Here is a 19848-nt window from a genome sequence, read left to right as displayed (position 1 = left end):
GTGACATTGCTGGCATTTAGACTATCTGCGTGAGTTCACTTGGACAGAAGGAACCGGGAATGGAACAAGGGGGAATCTTTGAGACTTTTCTTGCCAGAGTTGGAGGGGGCAGGGGAAAGGATAGTGGGTGGGGTGTTACAGGCTGATTGGCTTCTGACTAACGCAAAGAGAGAGTCTGTGGGGAGAGTCAGTCCACAGGTGAAAGAGACAAAATGGAGGCCGAGTCAAATAAGGTCATTAAGGGAGGCCAGAAGCTTAGCCAAAGAGATGGGATTTAACAAAGGACTTAAATGAGGTGGAAGGGTTTAGGGAGGGAATTCCAGAGCATGGAATCTGGAGGCACAAATGCCCATTGCGGAATGGACAAACCAGCTTGTTTTTAATCTGGTTAAATGCCCCATGGTGCTTCACCAAGGAGTGCTGGAACAAAATTTAACTCCGAGCCCCATGAGGCATTGGGGCAGGTGGAGCTCAGTCAGAGATAAGTTTTAAGGAGCATCTTAAAGGCGGGTGAGGTGGAGAGGTTTAGGGAGGGAATTCCAGAACTGCGGGGCCACCAGGCAGCTGGAGGCACGGGCACCAGTGGTGGAGCGATGGAAATCGGGGATGCTGAAGAGGCTGGAATTAGAGGAGCGCAGAGGTCTCGGAGGGTTGTAGGGAGGTGTGTAGGGGGTGGAGGAAGTTACAGAGATAGGGAAGTTTGTAGGGGCTGGAGCAGGTTACAGAGATAGGGAGGGGTGTAGGGGCTGGAGGAGGTTAAGGAGATGAGGGGAGGTGTGTAGGGGCTGGAGGAGGTTAAGGAGATGAGGGGAGGGGTGTAGGGGCTGGAGGAGGTTGAGAGATGAGGGGAGGTGTGTAGGGGCTGGAGGAGGTTACAGAGATAGGGAGGGGTGTAGGGCTGGGGAAGGTTACAGAGATAGGGAGGGGTGTAGGGGCTGGAGGAGGTTACAGAGATAGGGAGGGGTGTAGGGGCTGGAGGAGGTTACAGAGATAGGGAGGGCTGTAAGGGCTGGAGGCGGTTACAGAGATAGGGAGGGGTGTAGGGGCTGGAGGAGGTTACAGAGATAGGGAGGGGTGTAGGGGCTGGTGGAGGTTACAGAGATAGGGAGGGGTGTAGGGGCTGGAGGAGGTTACGGAGATAGGGAGGAGTGTAGGGGCTGGAGGAGGTTACAGAGATAGGGAGGGGTGTGGGGGCTGGAGGAGGTTACAGAGATAGGGAGGGGTGTAGGGGCTGGAGGAGGTTACAGAGATAGGGAGGGGTGTAGGGGCTGGAGGAGGTTACAGAGATAGGGAGGGGTGTGGGGGCTGGAGGAGGTTACAGAGATAGGGAGGGGTGTGGGGGCTGGAGGAGGTTACAGAGATGAGGGGTGTAGGGGCTGGAGGAGGTTACAGAGATAAGGAGGGGTGTAGGGGCTGGAGGAGGTTACGGAGATAGGGAGGGGTGTAGGGCTGAAGGAGGTTACAGAGATGGGGAGGGGTGTGGGGGCTGGAAGAGGTTTCAGAGATAAGGAGGGTTGTAGGGACTGGAAGAGGTTACAGAGATGGGGAGGGGTGTGGGGGCTAGAAGAGGTTACAGAGATAAGGAAGGGTGTAGGGGCTGGAGGATGTTACAGAGATGGGGAGGGATGTAGGGGCTGGAGGAGGTTACAGAGATAGGGAGGGGTGTAGGGGCTGGAGGAAATTAGAGATAGGAAGGGGTGTAGGGGCTGGAAGAGGTTACAGAGATAGGAAGGGGTGAAGGGGCTAGAGGAGGTTACAGAGATAGGGAGGGTTGTAGGGGCTGGAAGAGGTTATAGAGATAGGAAGGGGTGTAGGGGCTGGAGGAGGTTACAGAGATAGGGAGGGGTGTAGGGGCTGGTGGAGGTTACAGAGATAGGGAGGGGTGTAGGGGCTGGAGGAGGTTACGGAGATAGGGAGGAGTGTAGGGGCTGGAGGAGGTTACAGAGATAGGGAGGGGTGTGGGGGCTGGAGGAGGTTACAGAGATAGGGAGGGGTGTAGGGGCTGGAGGAGGTTACAGAGATAGGGAGGATTGTAGGGGCTGGAGGAGGTTACGGAGATAGGGAGGGGTGTAGGGGCTGGAGGAGGTTACAGAGATAGGGAGGGGTGTGGGGGCTGGAGGAGGTTACAGAGATAGGGAGGGGTGTGGGGGCTGGAGGAGGTTACAGAGATGAGGGGTGTAGGGGCTGGAGGAGGTTACAGAGATAAGGAGGGGTGTAGGGGCTGGAGGAGGTTACGGAGATAGGGAGGGGTGTAGGGCTGAAGGAGGTTACAGAGATGGGGAGGGGTGTGGGGGCTGGAAGAGGTTTCAGAGATAAGGAGGGTTGTAGGGACTGGAAGAGGTTACAGAGATGGGGAGGGGTGTGGGGGCTAGAAGAGGTTACAGAGATAAGGAAGGGTGTAGGGGCTGGAGGATGTTACAGAGATGGGGAGGGATGTAGGGGCTGGAGGAGGTTACAGAGATAGGGAGGGGTGTAGGGGCTGGAGGAAATTAGAGATAGGAAGGGGTGTAGGGGCTGGAAGAGGTTACAGAGATAGGAAGGGGTGAAGGGGCTAGAGGAGGTTACAGAGATAGGGAGGGTTGTAGGGGCTGGAAGAGGTTATAGAGATAGGAAGGGGTGTAGGGGCTGGAGGAGGTTACAGAGATAGGGAGGGTTGTAGGGGCTGGTGGAGGTTACAGAGATGAGGAGGGGTGTAGGGGCTGGAGGAGGTTGCGGAGATAGGGAGGGTTGTAGGGGCTGAAGGAGGTTACGGAGATAGGGAGGGTTGTAGGGGCTGGAGGAGGTTACGGAGATAGGGAGGGGTGTAGGGCTGGAGGAGATTACAGAGATAGGAAGGGTTGTAGGGACTCGAAGAAGTTACAGAGATAGGGAGGGGTGTGGGGGCTGGAAGAGGTTACAGAGATGGGGAGGGGTGTAGGGGCTGTAGGAGGTTACAGAGATGGGGAGGGATGTAGGGGCTGGAGGAAGTTACAGAGATAGGGAGGGGTGTAGGGGCTGGAGGAAGTTACAGATAGGGAGGAGTGTGGGGGCTAGAGAAGATTACAGAGATAGGGAGAGGTGTAGGGGCTGGAGGAGGTTACAGAGATAGGGAGGGGGGCAAGACCGTGGAGCGATTTGAACACAGAGTAGAGTTTTAAATTTGAGGCCTTGCTTGACCGGGAACCAGTGTAGATCAGTGAGCACAGGCACGATGGGTAAATAGGACTTCATAGAATCGCTATGGCACAAAAGGAGGCCATTTGGTCCCTCATGTCCATTTGTTGCAGCATCCCTGCTTTTGTACTCTATGTCCCTAATTTATAAAGTCCAGGTACGCCTCATTAAGCATTTCCTCAACCTGCCCTGCCCTGCCCGCTTCATTGATTTGCGCATATATATTCCCAGGCCCCTCTGCACCTGCTTTAGAGCTATACCCTTTATTTCTCTATTGCCTTTCCTCATTCTTGAACCACTTCACGTTCCTCAGCATTCAATTTTATCTGCCGTGTGTCCACCCATTCCACCAGCCTGCCTGTCCTCTTGATGCGGCATTGTTTTGGAGGAGCTGAAATTTATCGGATCGGAGGCCACCCGGTGCACACTGAATTAAATTGTTTAGGATTTACAGCACAGAAAGAGGACATCCAGCCCAACTAATCTACGCCAGTATTTATGTTCCACATCAATGTCCTCCCACCTTACTTCACCACAGTGTCAGCATATCCTTCTATTCTACCCTCTCTCGCCTGTTAATCCAGCTTCCCCTCCTAAATGTATCTCTGCTGTTCAGCTCACCCGCTCCCTGTGGTAGCGACTTCCACGTTCTCCCCACTCTCTGGATTCCGCATTGGATTTATTACGGACCATCTTTTATATTGATGGCCCTGAGTTTTAGTCTCCCTCCCACCCACCCCCCCTCCAACCCTGAATTCCAGACATCATCTCTATGTATCTGCATTCTCAAACCCCTTTCTCATCTTATTGTCCAACCTGATTAACCTTTCCTGATGGGTCTAACCTTTCCGTTCCCATGTCAACCTGGTCATTTTTATTGTTCCCCTTCTCCAGTGCCTTTACGTCCTTTTTATAACATGGAGATGAGAACTGTTGACAGTGATTCCCAAGTGTGATCTAACCAAGGTTCGGTACAGATTTAACATAAGGTTTCTGCTTTTCAGTTCTACCCCGTCTAGAAATAAACCCTTGTGCTTGGATTGCATTTTTAAAGCTTTGTATGTCATTACAAAACATTTCTAAATGGCCACCACAAAAGGGGCAATCATATTCAACTTTTATAGGTGGATCATGAGGTGCTTCAATACAATCAATGAATATTACAGTCATTTCAATATGGTCATTACAGACAGTCAGTGCAATGTTATTGGAGTTATCGACATACATCATGTTGCAATAATAAAAGCAAAGAACTGCGGGTGCTGGAAATCCAAAACAAAAACAAAAATACCTGGAAAAACTCAGGTCTGGCAGCATCGGTGGAGAAGAGCATAGTTGACGTTTTGAGTCCTCGTGACCCTTCAACAGTTCTGGGTCATGTCCTCTGCTGGTCATGAGGAGTCGAAACGTCAGTTGTGCTCTTCTCCACCGATGCTGTCCGACCTGCTGAGTTTTTCCAGGTATTTTTGTTTTTGTGTTGTACATCATGTTGCACTCTGATGTGCTTCAATATGATTGTGGTACATTTAGCATTCACTACATACAAACTTTGAGAGTCGTACAGCTCGAGGGGTCTATACAATTCTCAGCCCCTCGGTGCACTATGGCAGAAAGGTCATAGACAGCGACCTTTCCCCATTGCGCTTTTGCGGCAGCTGCCCCAAGCTTTAGTGCATCCCTCAGCACATAGCCCTGGACCTTGGAATGTGCCAGTCTGCAACACTCGGTTGGGGACAATTCATTGCACTGGAAGACCATCAAGTTCCGGGTAGACCAAAGAGCATCTTTCACCAAGTTGATGACCCTCTAGCTACAGTTGATGTTTGTCTCGGTGTGTGTCCCTGGGAACAGCCCACAGAGCACAGAGTCCTGTGTCACTGCACTGCTCAGGCTGAACGTCGACAGAAACAGCTGCATCTCTCTCCAGACCTTCTTTGCAAAGGCACATTCCACGAGGAGGTGAACAGTGGTCTCTTCCCCATCACAGCCACCTCAAGGGCAATGTGCGGAGGGGGTGAGACTCCTGGCGTGTAGGAAGGATCTGACAGGGAGGGCCTTTCTCACCACCAGCCAAGCTGCATCTTGGTGCTTGTTGGAAAGTTCTGGCGATGAGGCATTCTGCCAAATGACTTTGACAGTCTGCTCGGGTAAACGTTCCACAGGATCCACCTTCTCCTTTTCCCTCAGGGCCTCTAAGACGTTACGGGCTGAACACTGCCTGATGGACTTGTGGTCAAAAGTGTTTCTCTGCATAAGTTTTTCCACCAGGAACAGGTGGTACAGCACGGTCCAACTACTTGGAGCATTCCCCGACAGCGTGGCCAGACCCATCCTTCTCAACACCGGGTCAGCTAGAACCTCAGCACATAGTGACACTTGGTGTTTGCGTACCGAGGGTCTATGCACAGCTTGATGCAGCTGCACACAAAGGTGGCCATTAGGATGAGGGCGATGTTGGCCATGATTTTTCCCCCTCTATCTAGAGGCTTGTACATCACGCCCCTGCTGACACGATCCATTTTCAACCTCCAGATAAAGTGAAAGATGGCTTTGGGTGATCATCGTGCAGGGGTGAGAAATGGGCCAGACCTGTGCTGTGTACAGCAACACTGAGAAAGCCTCACACCTGATGACCAGGTTCTTACCTGCAATGGAGAGGGAGCGTCATTCTCACTTACCCAGCTTTCTTTCCACCATAGCTACTCGCTCCCTCCAGTTCCTAACACATGGCCCAGTCCCTCTGAACCATATCCCCAGCACCTTCAGGCCGTCAGCCCTAACGGTAAAGGGGACAAAGGATCGGTCAGCTCAGTTCCCAAAGAACATGGCCTCTCTCTTGCCATGATTTACCTTGGCTCCTGAGGCCAGTTCGAACTGGTCGCAGATGCTGATCAGTCTGTGCACTGACAGCGGATCCGAGCAGAAGATGGTGACATTGCCCATGTACGGGGAGGCTTTGACCTGAGTACCTCCACTGCCTGGAATCATCACTCCTCTTATGCCCGGATCCTTCCTGATGGACTCAGCAAAGGGTCCTATGCAACACACAAACAGGACAGGAGAGAGAAGGCAGCCTCTCCCCTGCTGAGTATTTCCAGCATTTTCTGTTTTTAATTGCATAAATTCAAGTTGTATTGTGGCCAGAGGGAGCTAACAGAGGTGGGGCAAGGAGCCACGCTGGATGTAGACTGGTCAGTAAGGCTTTTGAATGTTGCTGACAAGTGAAGAGATCTGGATTCCGCACTAAAACTTTACCTGGGTGAGTTATCCTAGTGAAGGGGTGCACACACATGAGACAAGAGACGGGAAGCCTTGGTTAATGTACAGAGCCCCTTTCTCCTCAGATATCTGAATGGCCAAGTTTGCAATTTGGGGTCATGTCCTCTGCTTGCCATGAGCTTCAGTCCTTCTCTGTCTCTCCATCTGTCTTGTTTGATCTCTCTTGCTCTCTCTTTCTCTCTCTTTTGTGTTCCTCTTAAGCCATAAAAGCTCCAGTCTGCCCATTCTTCCTTCCCATTCTGCTCATCGCACAAACCCCTGCTGTATCTCTCAGGATCTCCAAACTGTTGAGACTGCTTGCCTCCCTCATTTGTCCTTCCGTCCTACACTCTAGACGTGTTTAGGCAATAAGCAAGGTGTCATCCAACCCCTACCTGTTGATTTGTGTTTTCCCCCTCTTTTTAACCTTGCTTAGTGGTCTCTCTTGTTTGTGTTATCCCTTCGGGGTGAATGGATCGCATTCCTGGGTGTATATAGATTGTGGATGGCCGTAATTCTGCTTTTGTATGTTGGGACAAGCTTATAACCGGGTGTCTCATTGGGCTGCACGTTCAATAGCCTCCTGAGATGCCGAGTGGAGAAATGAGGTGCCTCAACAGCCCTTGGTGGGCAGGTTGGTGTAACGTGGGACTCGTGGCCAAAAATCACACTCCTCTTCTACAAGTGGCTGCGTCGTGCGGATGCGGCTGAGCGCTGTCCACTGCCTCCAAGCGAGGGTGAAGCCAGGCTCCTCGGCATGTTGAGTCAGCAACGAGGTGTTGGTTCTTTCGCGCTCCTTGCGTCCCACAATTCCGCCCGCTTGGATATTGGATCAATAACCCACTGCTCCAACGTCAGCTGCCGTTCCCCCGGAATGGCCAATAGGATTTCGAGCGTTTTCCCAGTGGGCTTTTCATGTCTTTGTGAATTTGAGGGGGGGTGGGGGGGGTTTGGGTTGGGTTGGTGGTGGGTGTTGCTCGTGACTTCTTCCCACTCAAAGGAGCGCGATGGCATCAGGGCAAATTGGCAGGTAGGCGAATGCAGGCCAGCACTGGGAGCCACTGAGAGTCCCTGACACCATCCTCATGGTGGCATTTAGCTGCCAGGCTGTGATCATTTGGGCGCCTGTAGGCCCATGAGGCAGAGAGGTATTTTCCATCAAGAGTAGACACGGGCCACTGTTGTGGTCCAAAGCATAGTATAGTGATTCGGACGCTGTGCCAGTAATCCAGAATTCAAGTTCAAATCCCACCGTGGCTGGCTTCAGGAATGATTGATTATGTCACCAGATTAGTAATCCAGAGGCATGAGTTCCAGCCACACACACACACTGTTGGAACTTGAACTCGATTAATCATCGTCAGTTATCAGTTCAGTCTGGAAGATAAAGCTAGTATCAGTGATGGTAACCATGAAACTGCTGGTTGCCATATAAACCCATCTGGTTCAGTAATGCCCCCTTTAGGGAAGGAAATCTGCCATCTTTTCTGGTCTGGGCCTACATGTGACTCCAGACCCACAGCAATGTGGCTGACTCTTAAATGCCCCTCTGAAATGGCCTGAGTGGTACCAAACCACTGCACAGAAGTCACCACATGAACTGCAGCAGCTCTACAGGGTGGTTCACCACCACCTTCTCGAGGGCATTTAGGGATGGGACAAGAAACATTGACCTTGCCAGCGACACCCACATCCCATGAATGAGTAAATTTAATTTGGGGTTGGCGTCAAAACCAACCATGAAAGTGGCCAGGTTGCCATTAACCCATGCTCTCTCCCTCTCTCGTCAACTGCTTGTTAACCATTCTGTGACCTGCCCCTGACTCCACATGCCCTGACCTTAAGTCATGAATCGTTTTACGATTTGAACACCTCAATCCGATCGGCCCCGCATGCTGAGGTGAGTCATGAGCTTCAGCAGGGGGTGGAGCTTATTAGTGCCTCATGGATTGGGACTCACCCCGAACTCTGCTGCCTAGCTCCTACCCTGCACTAAGCCCCATTACCCCGTAAGCCTTGATCTGCCCAGCTGGGGAGCGTCTTTGCCGAAAGCAGGCAGGAGCAGGGATCATGACGTGTCTGTGAAGTGGAAAGCCCCGGCTTATAAAGGAAAGCTTCTCTCATTGCCAAAACTGAAAGCGGCAGGATGTAGTCGGACTGGTCCTGGGAGCTGGGGGTCAAATTCTTTCTTGTCGTCTGCTTTGGTCTCCCTGCTGCAGAGGGCGGTTTCAGTACTTTAGGCTTGTCCAATTGACTCTGAATAATTCAGATTGGGGTCATTCCAAATCTCGGCCCAACTTTCTGTTTTTGCTGGTGGAATATGAAACTGGCTGATGTATCGGAAGGGGAACTTGCAAAGAATTTACAGCCCCCTCGCAGGCCATTCAGCCCGACCACCCCTTTCCAGAATGGGTGTAGCATTATGCCCAGTCTGTTTTCAACGAGGCTTAAGTAGATACCTCCAGAGGATACTGATTTGAGGTGATGAGTGAAGGAACCAACAGCAACATGAGGAAAGAAATATTTTTAAGCAGCAAGCGGTTAAGGTCTGGAAAGTACTGGCTGAGACTGTAGCTTTCAAAAGGGAATTGGATTAGCATCTGAAGAGAAATTTGCAGGGCTGAAGGGAAAGGGCAGGGAGTTGGGACGAGGTGAATTGTTCTTCCGCAGAGCTGGCACATCCATGAGGGGCCGAATGGCCCCCTTTCTGTGCCAGGGCTGTTTTAAGATTCTACACACCGTTTTTAGACCAGACGGCCTGGACGCAAAATGGTTTAATTCACTTGCATCGTCCTTGGAGAGCCCGATTCAGTTTGCCCGAACACGTTCCACTTCAGGCCCGTAATGCCGGTAGGAGAGAATAAACGCTTCCACTCCCGGAGGCCTGGCACGTTCTGGATCGGCGTCTCAGATTTTTCTCTCTTCTGCCTTTTTTACTTCGGTGACTGTGCTAGTTTCCCGTTCTCATCAATGAGGGAAGCAAAAAATAGAGGAGTGAGGCCAGGGTGTCAGTCCGTCTCTTATCTGCGGTGTTGGAGGACGTAAGCATATGACCCGGCCCTGTCTGTGCAGAGGGACGACGAGGCAGTAATTTGTGGTTGAGCAAAGCCCTTAACAACCCCAGGACGTCCCAACCTATAGTCGCTGTTGCAATGTAAGAAATGGGGCAACCAGTTTGCACGCAGCACGTTCCCATGAGCATCAGTGAGATAAATAACCAGATAATCTGCTTTAGGTAAAAACAAAAAAACTGCGGATGCTGGAAATCCAAAACAAAAACAGAATTACCTGGAAAAACTCAGCAGGTCTGGCAGCATCGGCGGAGAAGAAAAGAGTTGACGTTTCGAGTCCTCATGACCCTTCAAAGGGTCATGAGGACTCGAAACGTCAACTCTTTTCTTCTCCGCCGATGCTGCCAGACCTGCTGAATCTGCTTTAGGTGTTGGTTGAAGGATAAATTTTGGCCTCAGGACACTGGGAGAGCTGCCTGCTCCTCTTCCAAATAGCGGCCGTGCGCTCTCATCTGCCCTCTCGAGGATGTCAGTTTCTCAGTTTAACATCTCTCTGAAATTCAGCACTGTTGCCCCCCCCCCCCCCCCCCCCCCCCCCCCGGACCATACTTGGATTATCGGGCTAAATTGTGGGCTCCAGTTACTGGAGTTGGACTCAAACCCACGACCTGGCTTAGGTTCAGAGGTAATGATACGGACTGAGGCTGAAGTCGGAGGTAGACCATGGCAGGGGTCAGCTGATGTGCTGGCCCGAAATGACACTGATGAGCACGCTCCGAGAAAGATGTGGAAAGGGCAGTGAGTCCTGTGCCATCCTTCGGAAACCTCTGACCCTCATATCGACAGGAGAGTGGAGTGGCAGAACAGGAAAATGGGTGCAAGGCAAGAAAAGTGAGATCCAGAGCAGCTGATCTTTTGAAGGCGTGGGACAGTTTGAGAAGGCTGTTCTTAAAAATAGCATACGGGATCCTAGGCTTCACAAATAGAGGCATGGAGTGCAAAAGCAGGCAAGTTATAGTAAGCATTTATTAAACACTGGGTAGGCCCTAGGAAAAGAATTCCAGGTTTATTGGGATGCGAATTGACCCAGCACTTCCTGGAGCTTTGACTGGCAAACTGTAAAGCTTTCTCGGTCTGTGACTGATGGCTGTTCACAGTGGTAAGTGTGTGGCTGCACCATTGCTGCTGCTGCTGCATCTCTCTCGGTGTCGTTATGTACAGAAGAGCTGGCACCTGAGTGTTAGTGTCGGAAGGAACAGCCTGATTGTAGCCTGCTCAGTACAGGATGTTGTATAAATTTGCCTTTCCCATTGTGTTCAATGTGCCCATCACCCCACCAAGTGCTCGCTTACTCACACTGGCTCCCAGTCCAACAGCACCTTGCTTTCAAAATGTTCGTCCTTGGTTTGAATTAATTCCATAGCCTTGTCCATCTAGATCTCTGTACTCCTCCAATTCTGGCCTCTTGAGCATCCCAAATTTTAATCGCTCCACCATGGGCAGCTGGAACTTCTGGAACTTCCTCCCTAAACCTACACACCCCCACCCACCCGCCTCTCCCTTTCCTCTTCTCCCTCTCCCTCTCTCTTTCTCTCCTCCCTCTCACTTTCTTTCTTTCTCTCCTCTCTCTCTCTCTTTCTTTCTTCTCCCCGCCCCCTCTCTCTCTATCCTCCTTTAAAATACTCAAAGCTTTTAGTTTCCTTTTGTGTCCCTGATTACGCTTTAGGAAGCTCTCTTGGGAGGTTTCACCCCCTTTAAAGATGTAAGTGGTTGTTGCTGTCAGATGCATGCTCACTCTCTCCTATTATTTCCAGGCAGGGGTTATGTGCCTCAATGAATACGCGAAGACGCCACGGTCCCTCCAGTACTGAGCAGGGAGTCTACCTTGGGCCAACGCAGACGCAAGTCCTCACCTCCAAGTCTTTCCCTTCAGCCCCCGCCTCTTCTGGCCCAGCCCCCGCCTTTCTAGAAGACATCATGTCATGCCGCGATCGCACGCAGGAGTTCTTTGCTGCTTGCAAGTCGATGCAGAACAGACAGGTGAGTGTTCACAATCTCCTGTGGGCAGGGTTGGTGAGGGAGGGAGGGATGGATGGAGGAGGGAGGAAGTGTTTGGTGATGTTGCTAAGTGCTGTTCTGGCCATTGGACAGGCTTGATGGAGCAGCTGGCCTTATCGTGACTGTCAATGATGTTGAAGCCTCAACCATCACAAGGCATTGCTACATTACTGACATTAATGTACCTGTCAACCCACTAATACAGTGTTTACCGTCTAGTGATTATGTTACTGATTGAGAAACCCTCCCACCTGGACTAATAGTCCACAGCATGAGAGTTAACCGTTGCTGATTTAGAATTACTGCAAACCTCTGGGGTACATGTCCTCAGGCTTACCAAATATTAATCTGAGCAGTGAATGCTTAATAGACTACTCAACAGCAATGGTATCACAGCTTCATACCTGGCGATAACTGTCGTTATATAGGATGTGCAGCATCAAAACAGGCCATTCAGCCCATCAGGTCAGTGCTGGTGTTTGTGCTCCACACGAGCCTCCTCCCACCCCCTCTTCGTCTCACTCTATCAACCTATCCTTCTATTCCTTTTCTCCCTTGTTTATCCAGCTTCCCCATGAATGTATCTATACTATTCACCTCAACCACTCCCTGTGGTAGCAAGTTCCACGTTCTCCCCACTCCCTGAGTAAAGATGTTTCCCCTGAATTCCTGATTAGTGACTTTCTTATATTGATGGCCCCAGTTCTGGTCTTGCGAGTGGAAACATGTTCACTACATCTACCCTATCGTCCCTCCTTCATGATCCTAAAGGCCTCAATCGGGTCACCCCTCAGTCATTTTTCCTGGTGGTGCACCAACCTAACCACAAACAGAGGCCATCATTTTCCCAGGTGCCTTCACCCTAAGGCTCAGGACTAAAATGAGTAGATTTTCTCCATGGTTAGATAAGTCACTGGGACTCACCGCATAGGATCAGTTGCAAAATATTTTGTCGGCTTCAGACTTTTGCAGCTGAATTTCTTGGCTTTGACCCCCTTTCCCAGAACATGGACACTTAAGTGTACACTCCCAGTGGAGAACAGGGAGTCTGTTGCACTGTCTGTGGCACCGGCCTTATACTGAGGCACAAAACGAAGGCACGCTCAACCTGTTCAAGTAATTCGAGAATGATGTTAAACATAGCTATCACGCAGACTCCATTTCTCCCTCCCCCATCTCTCTCCTCCATCCCCCCCCCCCCCCCCCCCCCCCCCCCCCCACCCCATGCTGCACTGTTGGAGATGCAGTCTTTCAGGTGTTAAACAGAGGCCCTGACTGCCCTCAGGTGGGTGTAAAAGATCCCATGGTCACCATTGGCAGAAGATTTTGGGATTCTTGGCTGGGTCCAAAATCCTGGAACTCCCTTCATAACAGCACTGTGGGCGTACTGTGTGCAGTTCAAGAAGACAGCTCACCACCATCTCCTCAAGGGGCAATTAGTTATGGGCAATAAATACTAGTCTAGCCAGCGAAGCCCACGTTCTCTGGAAGAATAATTTTTAAAAATTTATCCCTCGACCAACATCACAAAAACATATGTCCGCAATAGTGTATTGCTGTTTATGAGATCTTGCTGTGCTCTGATTTGCTGTCACGTTTCCTGCATTACTGCACTAACTGCTTTTTGCAAAAGTGCTTCAGTGGCTATAAAGGATTTTTAAGCCTTTGAGGTCGTGAAAGGTGCTTTATAAATGTAAGTCTGTCTTTGTCCTTTAATTCTCCTGCGCCTGATGTTTCTCTTTTAGAATGGACTGCAGGTTAACAAGCCGCTCCTCAACGCCGTACGCCAGCGGAGCGAATTCACCGTCATGGCCAAGTGAGTGTTCGCATGCCGGTAACAAGCCAAACCCGCGGGTGGTATGCGGTAGCCCAGCAGGGAGCCCTGGGATCGGGCTACCTGTATAAAGCCGATTCACTGCCTCAGCTGTGGCCTCCTGTTTGCGTTCCCCTCCCCCCCCCGCCGTCCCTTTCTCCACTCACCCCGTGAAGGTGCCAACCCTCCCTGCGCTGCAGCCCCATCGCTGGCGAGCCTAAAGGTTGAGTGTCGGTGGGCTAATTGAGCACGGGGGGGTGGGGGCATTACGACACAGCCGCAACCCAGTTCTTGCCCACGTAACTCCCAGGCACCAGGCATGGCCTTGGTGCCATGGGGAGCGAGAACTGTGGTTAATTCTCTCCACTCCCGAGCTCGGGTCGCATCCTAACTGCCTGCTTTGGTGGCTAAGATCTGCTCGCACAGCACAGCCTGGGGATCCAACCTGGCATCTTCTGATTGGCGCAGCTCATTGTCATGTTAGTCGTTGGCGGGGTGGTGGTGTGAAGGGGAACTTCACTAGACCAAGAACACGGGAAACAGGAGCAAGAATAGACCTATCAGCAGCAAACGTGGGAGAGAAGCAGCCTGTGATTGGAGGAACAGCTCCTTGTAGAATGTTTCACTCGAACTTAGTGAACCAAGCGCTGGCTTCGCGGGCCGCATGGTGGCCCACGGGCTGTATGTTGGACAACCCTGGTTTATAGCCAATCAAATCGCGTGCCCGCATGGAGTGGAAAGAATGTGACGCCACTCTCCTTCTCGTTGCAGACGGATCGGCAAAGATTTGAGTAACACGTTCTCCAAACTGGAAAAGCTGACCATACGTGAGTAGATGAATTGTAGTGCAGCACGGAAGGGGGCCATTTGGCCCATCGAGTCAGGCTCGGCTGTATCTCGCCGTTAAGGGTTGCATCAAAGGAAATCGCCCGAAATCCGCTCCATCTTCCTCGACCGGGCCACTGAAGCCTGGCCAGGTTCCTTTGGGTCACAAGGGTGTAGCGGGCCTAGCGGCTCTGCTGCCCGACGAAAAGGCACAGAGTTCCCAGAGCCCAAATCAAACCCGGGGCCAGCTGCGCAATTACGTTCAGTAAATTTGCCGGTGCGTGGAATAGCCGCGGGCAACCTGAGCATGAACTGCAGCTGGGTTGCCGTAAAACGCCAATTAGTGCATTAGGGACGGAGGCGATTTGACCCATAGACTCTGCGCCAGCTCTTTGAAAGAGCAATCCGGGGTTAGTCCTGCCTGGAGGGTGCTTGGCAGGTCTGGAGCCCATACCAAGACGAGGGGTGAAAGTTGACTGGCCCGGGCCCTCACTTCGCACGTGCCCGCAATCGCACCGGAGGCTGCGTTGCATTCCCTTGAGTGGAATTGCTTCCGCCTGCTCTGAGCCCCAGTCACTCCTCTTGTGCTGTTCGCCACACTGACCAAGGGCCTCGACCTGCTCCCGCACATCAGCTGGAAACCAATCTGTGGGTTGATCTCACCCACACACGGGTGGCCTTGTATTATTTTAGTTGCTCTCCTTTCTCCCAGTGTATAGTGTTATGAGCGGAGAGTCGAAGCCTGTCTCTGGCCTAGAGCACTCAGGAGCCTCTTGCATGTCCCATCCTGCTACCCAGGACCTGTTTCTCAAGTTTTTCAATTCACGTCCCAGAAACTTCCTGGAGTAACCCACCGCTGCCCTCGTCTTCAGCCAAGCACTAGATGGCGCCTATGTTCTGAGGCAGACAACACCATAGAAAGCAGAGGGGAACTATAAGTAGAAACTTGCTTCATTTGACCTTGCTGATAAAACCAAACTTCGATCTGTGGCAAACAGTGAGGATGATATGAATTATCGGCAGCAGGACGTAGGGAGGCTAGCAGAATGGGGCAGCAAGTGAAATTTAATTCAGAGAAGTGCAAAGTGATGTGTTTTGGCAGAAGGGATAGACAGACAATTTAGACTTAATGGCTCACTCCTGATGGAAAGCTGAACAGCCAGAGGCCGTGGTCCACATTGGGATCAGTGACATAGGCAGGAAAAGGGATGAGGCTCTGAAAGCAGATCCTCGGGAGCTAGGAAAGGAATTAAAAAGCAGGACCCTCAAGAGCAGTAATCTCAAGATTACTCCCAGTGCCACGTTCTAGTGAGCATTTGAATAGGAAGATTGAGCAGTTCAACATGTGGCTAGAGAATGGAGTAAGAGAGAGAGCTTTAGATTTGGGACCGGTTCTGGAGCAGGTGGGACCTGTACAAAAAGGACAGGTTACACCTTAGCAGGACTGGGACTAATGTTCTTGAGGAGATGTTTGCCAATGCTATTTAAACTAGATTGGCAGGGGGATAGGAACCTGTGTGGAAATTGAGTGGAGAGGAGAAAAACTGGCAGTGGGAAGTAGAGAAGTATTAACTGATAAGGAGGATATAATCAGAGAGTAGTATCAAGGTAAATAGAATGCATGGAGAGTTTGATAGAATTAGCATAGGCAATAGTAAGTCATTCGGTGGGGTCAGAGTAAGGGGGAAAGTAAAAAATGTACATGTATGTGAATGTATGGAGTGTGGTTAGTAAAATTTGTGAACCACGAGCAAATGGAATTATGATATTACTATAACAGAGACCTGGCTCACAGGGCAGGACTGGTTGTTAGATATTCCTGGGTACAAGGTGTTTAGGAGAGACAGGAAAGGAAGAAAAGTGATGGGTGAGGGGAGCGGCAGTATTAAGGTGGCACTGCAGCACTGGAGAAAGGGGATGCTGCAGAGGGGTCAAGGACAGAATCCCTCTAGCTAGAGATAAGGAATGAAAAAGGTGCAATAACATTGATTGGTGTCATATACAGACCACTAACCAGCGGAAGGGAAGTGGAGAAACAAATTTGAAAAGAAATTAGTGCAGGAATTGTAAATTATAATGGGGGACTTCAGCTATCCAAATATAGACTGGGACAGGAATAGTGCAAAAGGGACAAGAGGGGAGAGAGTTCCTGGAATGTGTTCAAGATAATATTCTGCAGCAGTATGTTTCCAGTCCAATGAGAAGGCAGGCACTGTTGGACCTGATTCGGGGGAATGAGTTGGCCTAAGTGGGTCAAGTATCAGTGGGAGAGCTTTTAGGGGACAGTGACCATTGTATCATAAGGCTTAGGTTGGCCATGGCGCAGGGCAAGGAGCAATCCAGAGCAGGGATAATTAATTGGGGGAAAGCCAACTTTGATGGGATGAGAATGCACCTGAGTCGAGTGAGTTGGAAACAAACGTTGGCAGAAAAGACAGTGGCTGAACAATGGGCCACCTTCAAAGAAACAGTATTGCAGGCTATGTCAAGGAATATTCCCTTGAAGGAGAAAGGTAGGGCAAATAAATCCAGAGCACCCTGGATGACGAGTGAGATAGAGGTAAAAGTGAAAAGGAAGAAGTGCGTGTATGACAGATGTCAGGTAGAAAATACAAAGGAGAATCAAGCGGAAAATGGAAGGGCCAGAGGGGAAGTGAAGAATCTAATAAGAAAAGCAAGGAGAGGGCATGAAAAGAGACTGGCAGCGAACGTAAAAGGGAATCCCAAAGTCTTCTATAAGCATATAAATAATAAAAGGGTGGTAAAAGAAAGAGTAGAGCCGATTAGAGGTTTAAAAAAGGGGACCTGTATATGGACGCAGGAGAAATAGTGGAGGTATTAAACGAGTACTTTGTATCTGAGTATACAAAGGAGTAGGATGTTACCCAGGTCTGGATGAGAGAGGAGGTAACTGGTGCACTAGAAGAATTTACATTTGAATTGGAGGTGGATATTAGAAGGTTTCATTTACTTAAAACAGTTAAGCACCAGGACTGGATGAGGCTACATTCAAGGATACTGAGGGAAGTGAGAGTGGAAATTGCAGAGGCACTAGTGATAATCTTCCTGTCATCCTTAGACACAGGGGTGATGCTAGAGGAGTGGAGAATTTGAATGTTGCACCCTTGTTCGAAAAGGGGTGCAAGGATAAAGCCAGCAACTACAGACCAGTCAGTTTGACTTCAGTGGTAGGGAAACTTCTGGAAACTAGTTTGGGACAAAATCAGCAGTCACTTAGACAAGTGCAGGATAATTAAGGAAAGCCAACATAGATTCATTAAAGGAAAATCATGTTTAACTAACTTGCTGGAGTTTTTTGAGGAGGTAACAGAGATGGTTGATGAGGGCAATGCTGTTGATGTGATGTATATGGATTTTCAAAAGGCATTTGATACAGTGCCACACAATAGACTTGTGAGCAAAATTCCAGCTCATGGAATAAAAGGGAAAGGAGGCAATTGGAAAAGAAATTGGTTGAGTGACAAGAAACAGAATAGTAATAAATGGTTGTTTTTCAGATTGGAGGAAGGTTTGTAGTGGAGTTCTCCAGGGGTCAGTATTGAGACCCTTGCTCTTCCTGGTATATATTAATGACTGAGACTGTGGTGTGCAGGGCATGATTTAAAAATTTACAGATGATACGAACTGTGATGAGGATAGTCTTGACCTTCAAAAGGACATAGATATATTGGTGGATAGGGCAGACAAGTGGGAGATGAGGTTCAATGCAGAGAATTGGATTGCTATCTGGAAAGAATGTGCAAGGTAGAGACTAGGCAGAATGCTTAGAGACAAGGTAGAGGACTAGGTAGAGTGCTTTTTCAGAGAGCCAGTGCATCTGTGATGGGCTGAATGGCCACCTCCTGCACTGTAAAGGTTCTGTGTGTAGGGACCTGGGGGTTTATGCACTTTGAAGGTGACAGGGCACATGGAGAGGGCAGTTAGCAAAGCAGATGGAATCTTGGGCTTCATAAATAGAGGCATCAAGTACAAAAGCAGGGAAGTTATGCTGAACCTTTATAAAGCTCTGGTTAGGCCATAACTCGAGTATTGTGTCCAGTCTTGGTCATCGCACTTTAGGAAGGAGGTGAGGGTCTTTGAGAGGGTGCGGCGGAGATTGACCAGAACGGTCCCAGGGATGAGGGGATTTTAGTGACACGGTTAGGGGTTGGAGAAGCTGGGGTTGTTCTCCTTGGGGCAAAGGAGATTAAGGGGGAATTTGATAGAGGTGGACAAAATGATAACAGGTTTGCATAATGAAAAAGAAAAGCTGTTCCCATTAACTGATGATAAGATTAAGAGACTCAGATTTAAGGTTTCTGGGCAAGAACTGCAGGAGCGATGTGAGGAGGAATCTTTTTCTGCAGCGAGTGGTAATGAACTGGAACTCACTGCCCATGAGGGAGGTGGAAGCGGAGACGTTGAATGATTTCAAAAGGAAATTGGATGGGCAATATACCCGGGATACAAACAGTGCTGGAAAAACTCAGTAGGTTCGCCAGCATCTGTGGAGGGAAAAGCAGAGTTAACGTTTTGAGCCCGTATGACACTTCCTCAGAACAGATACCCAGGAATGAGTTACAGGCTGGAGCCTAATCAGGGGTTTATATGCAAAATACCAGTCCATAGATTTGGGTCCATAATCCAGGTTGACACACCCATTGCAGAACTGAGGGGGTGTTTCACTGTCAGGGTGCCACCATTCAGTTGAGGGAAGTAAACTTGCAGAGTGACAGGAATAGGATGGGGAATGGGACCGATTAAATTGCTCTACAGAGAGTCAGCATGGATTAGTTGGACTGAAAGGCCTCCTATGCCATAGTGAATATATGACTTCCCATTGACACATTTCTTAACACTTCTGACAGCTGTATCCCATTTAATTTCCTATCTCCGCATTTTCTAATGGAGTCTGTCTATGTAAATATTGCTATGAACGAACAGGCTGGGGCTCTTTTCTCCAGCGAGGAGAAGGCTGAGGGGTGGTCTGATATAGGTGTTTAAGATTAAAAAAGGGTTTGACAAGGTAGATGTAGAGATGACATTTCCACTTGGGGAGCCCAAACCAGGGGCCATCAATATAAAATAGCCACTGATAAATCCAATAGGGAATTCAGGAGAAACATCTTTACCCAGAGAGTGGTGGGAATGTGGAACTTGACACCACAGAGAGTGCTTGAGGCTGAATGGGTGTGTCGTGTTCTAGGCCCACCCTCCTTCAACTGCTTCATCAATGACCTTCCTTCCATCATAAGGTCAGAAGTGGGGATGTTCGCTGATTATTGCACAATGTTCAGCACCATTCATGACTCCTCAGATACTGAAACAGTCTGTGTCCATATGTAGCAAGACCTGGACAAAGTTTAGGCTTGGCTTGATAAGTGTCAAGCACCATTCCTGCCACACTTGCCAAGCAGTGACCGTCTCTGTTAATGTTCAACAGCATTATCATCATTCTCAACTTTCTGGGGACTACAATTGACCAGAAATTTAACTTGAACAACTATATAAATACCTTGGCTGCAAGAACAGGTCAAAAGTTGGGAATCCTGTAATGAATGACTCACCATCTGACTCCCCAAAGCCTGTCCACTATCTACAAGTCAGGAGTGTGATGGAATACTCCCCACTTGCCTGGATGAGTGCAGCTCCCACAACACTCTTGAAGCTCGACACCATCCAGGACAAAGCAACCCCGCTTGATCGGCACCTGATGCACCACCTTAAACA

The 19848-nt window shown here is 49.8% G+C and overlaps 1 protein-coding gene across 1 annotated transcript in view; it reads left to right on the top strand.

Moving 5' to 3' along the window:
* Positions 1–19848, top strand: part of stx5a (syntaxin 5A) — a 39704-nt gene that overhangs the window by 7977 nt on the left and 11879 nt on the right. Inside the window, exons 2-4 of the mRNA XM_041181920.1 lie at positions 11237–11462; positions 13226–13296; positions 14065–14120. Coding sequence (XP_041037854.1) covers positions 11256–11462; positions 13226–13296; positions 14065–14120 — 334 coding nt within the window. The 5' untranslated portion in view covers positions 11237–11255. The remainder of the gene's footprint in view (positions 1–11236; positions 11463–13225; positions 13297–14064; positions 14121–19848) is intronic.

Source organism: Carcharodon carcharias (genome assembly GCF_017639515.1).
Source record: "Carcharodon carcharias isolate sCarCar2 chromosome 37 unlocalized genomic scaffold, sCarCar2.pri SUPER_37_unloc_1, whole genome shotgun sequence".
Taxonomy (NCBI): Eukaryota; Metazoa; Chordata; class Chondrichthyes; order Lamniformes; family Lamnidae; genus Carcharodon; species Carcharodon carcharias.
Note: the sequence above shows the minus strand (reverse complement) of the source record. Positions and strands in the feature narration are given on the sequence as shown.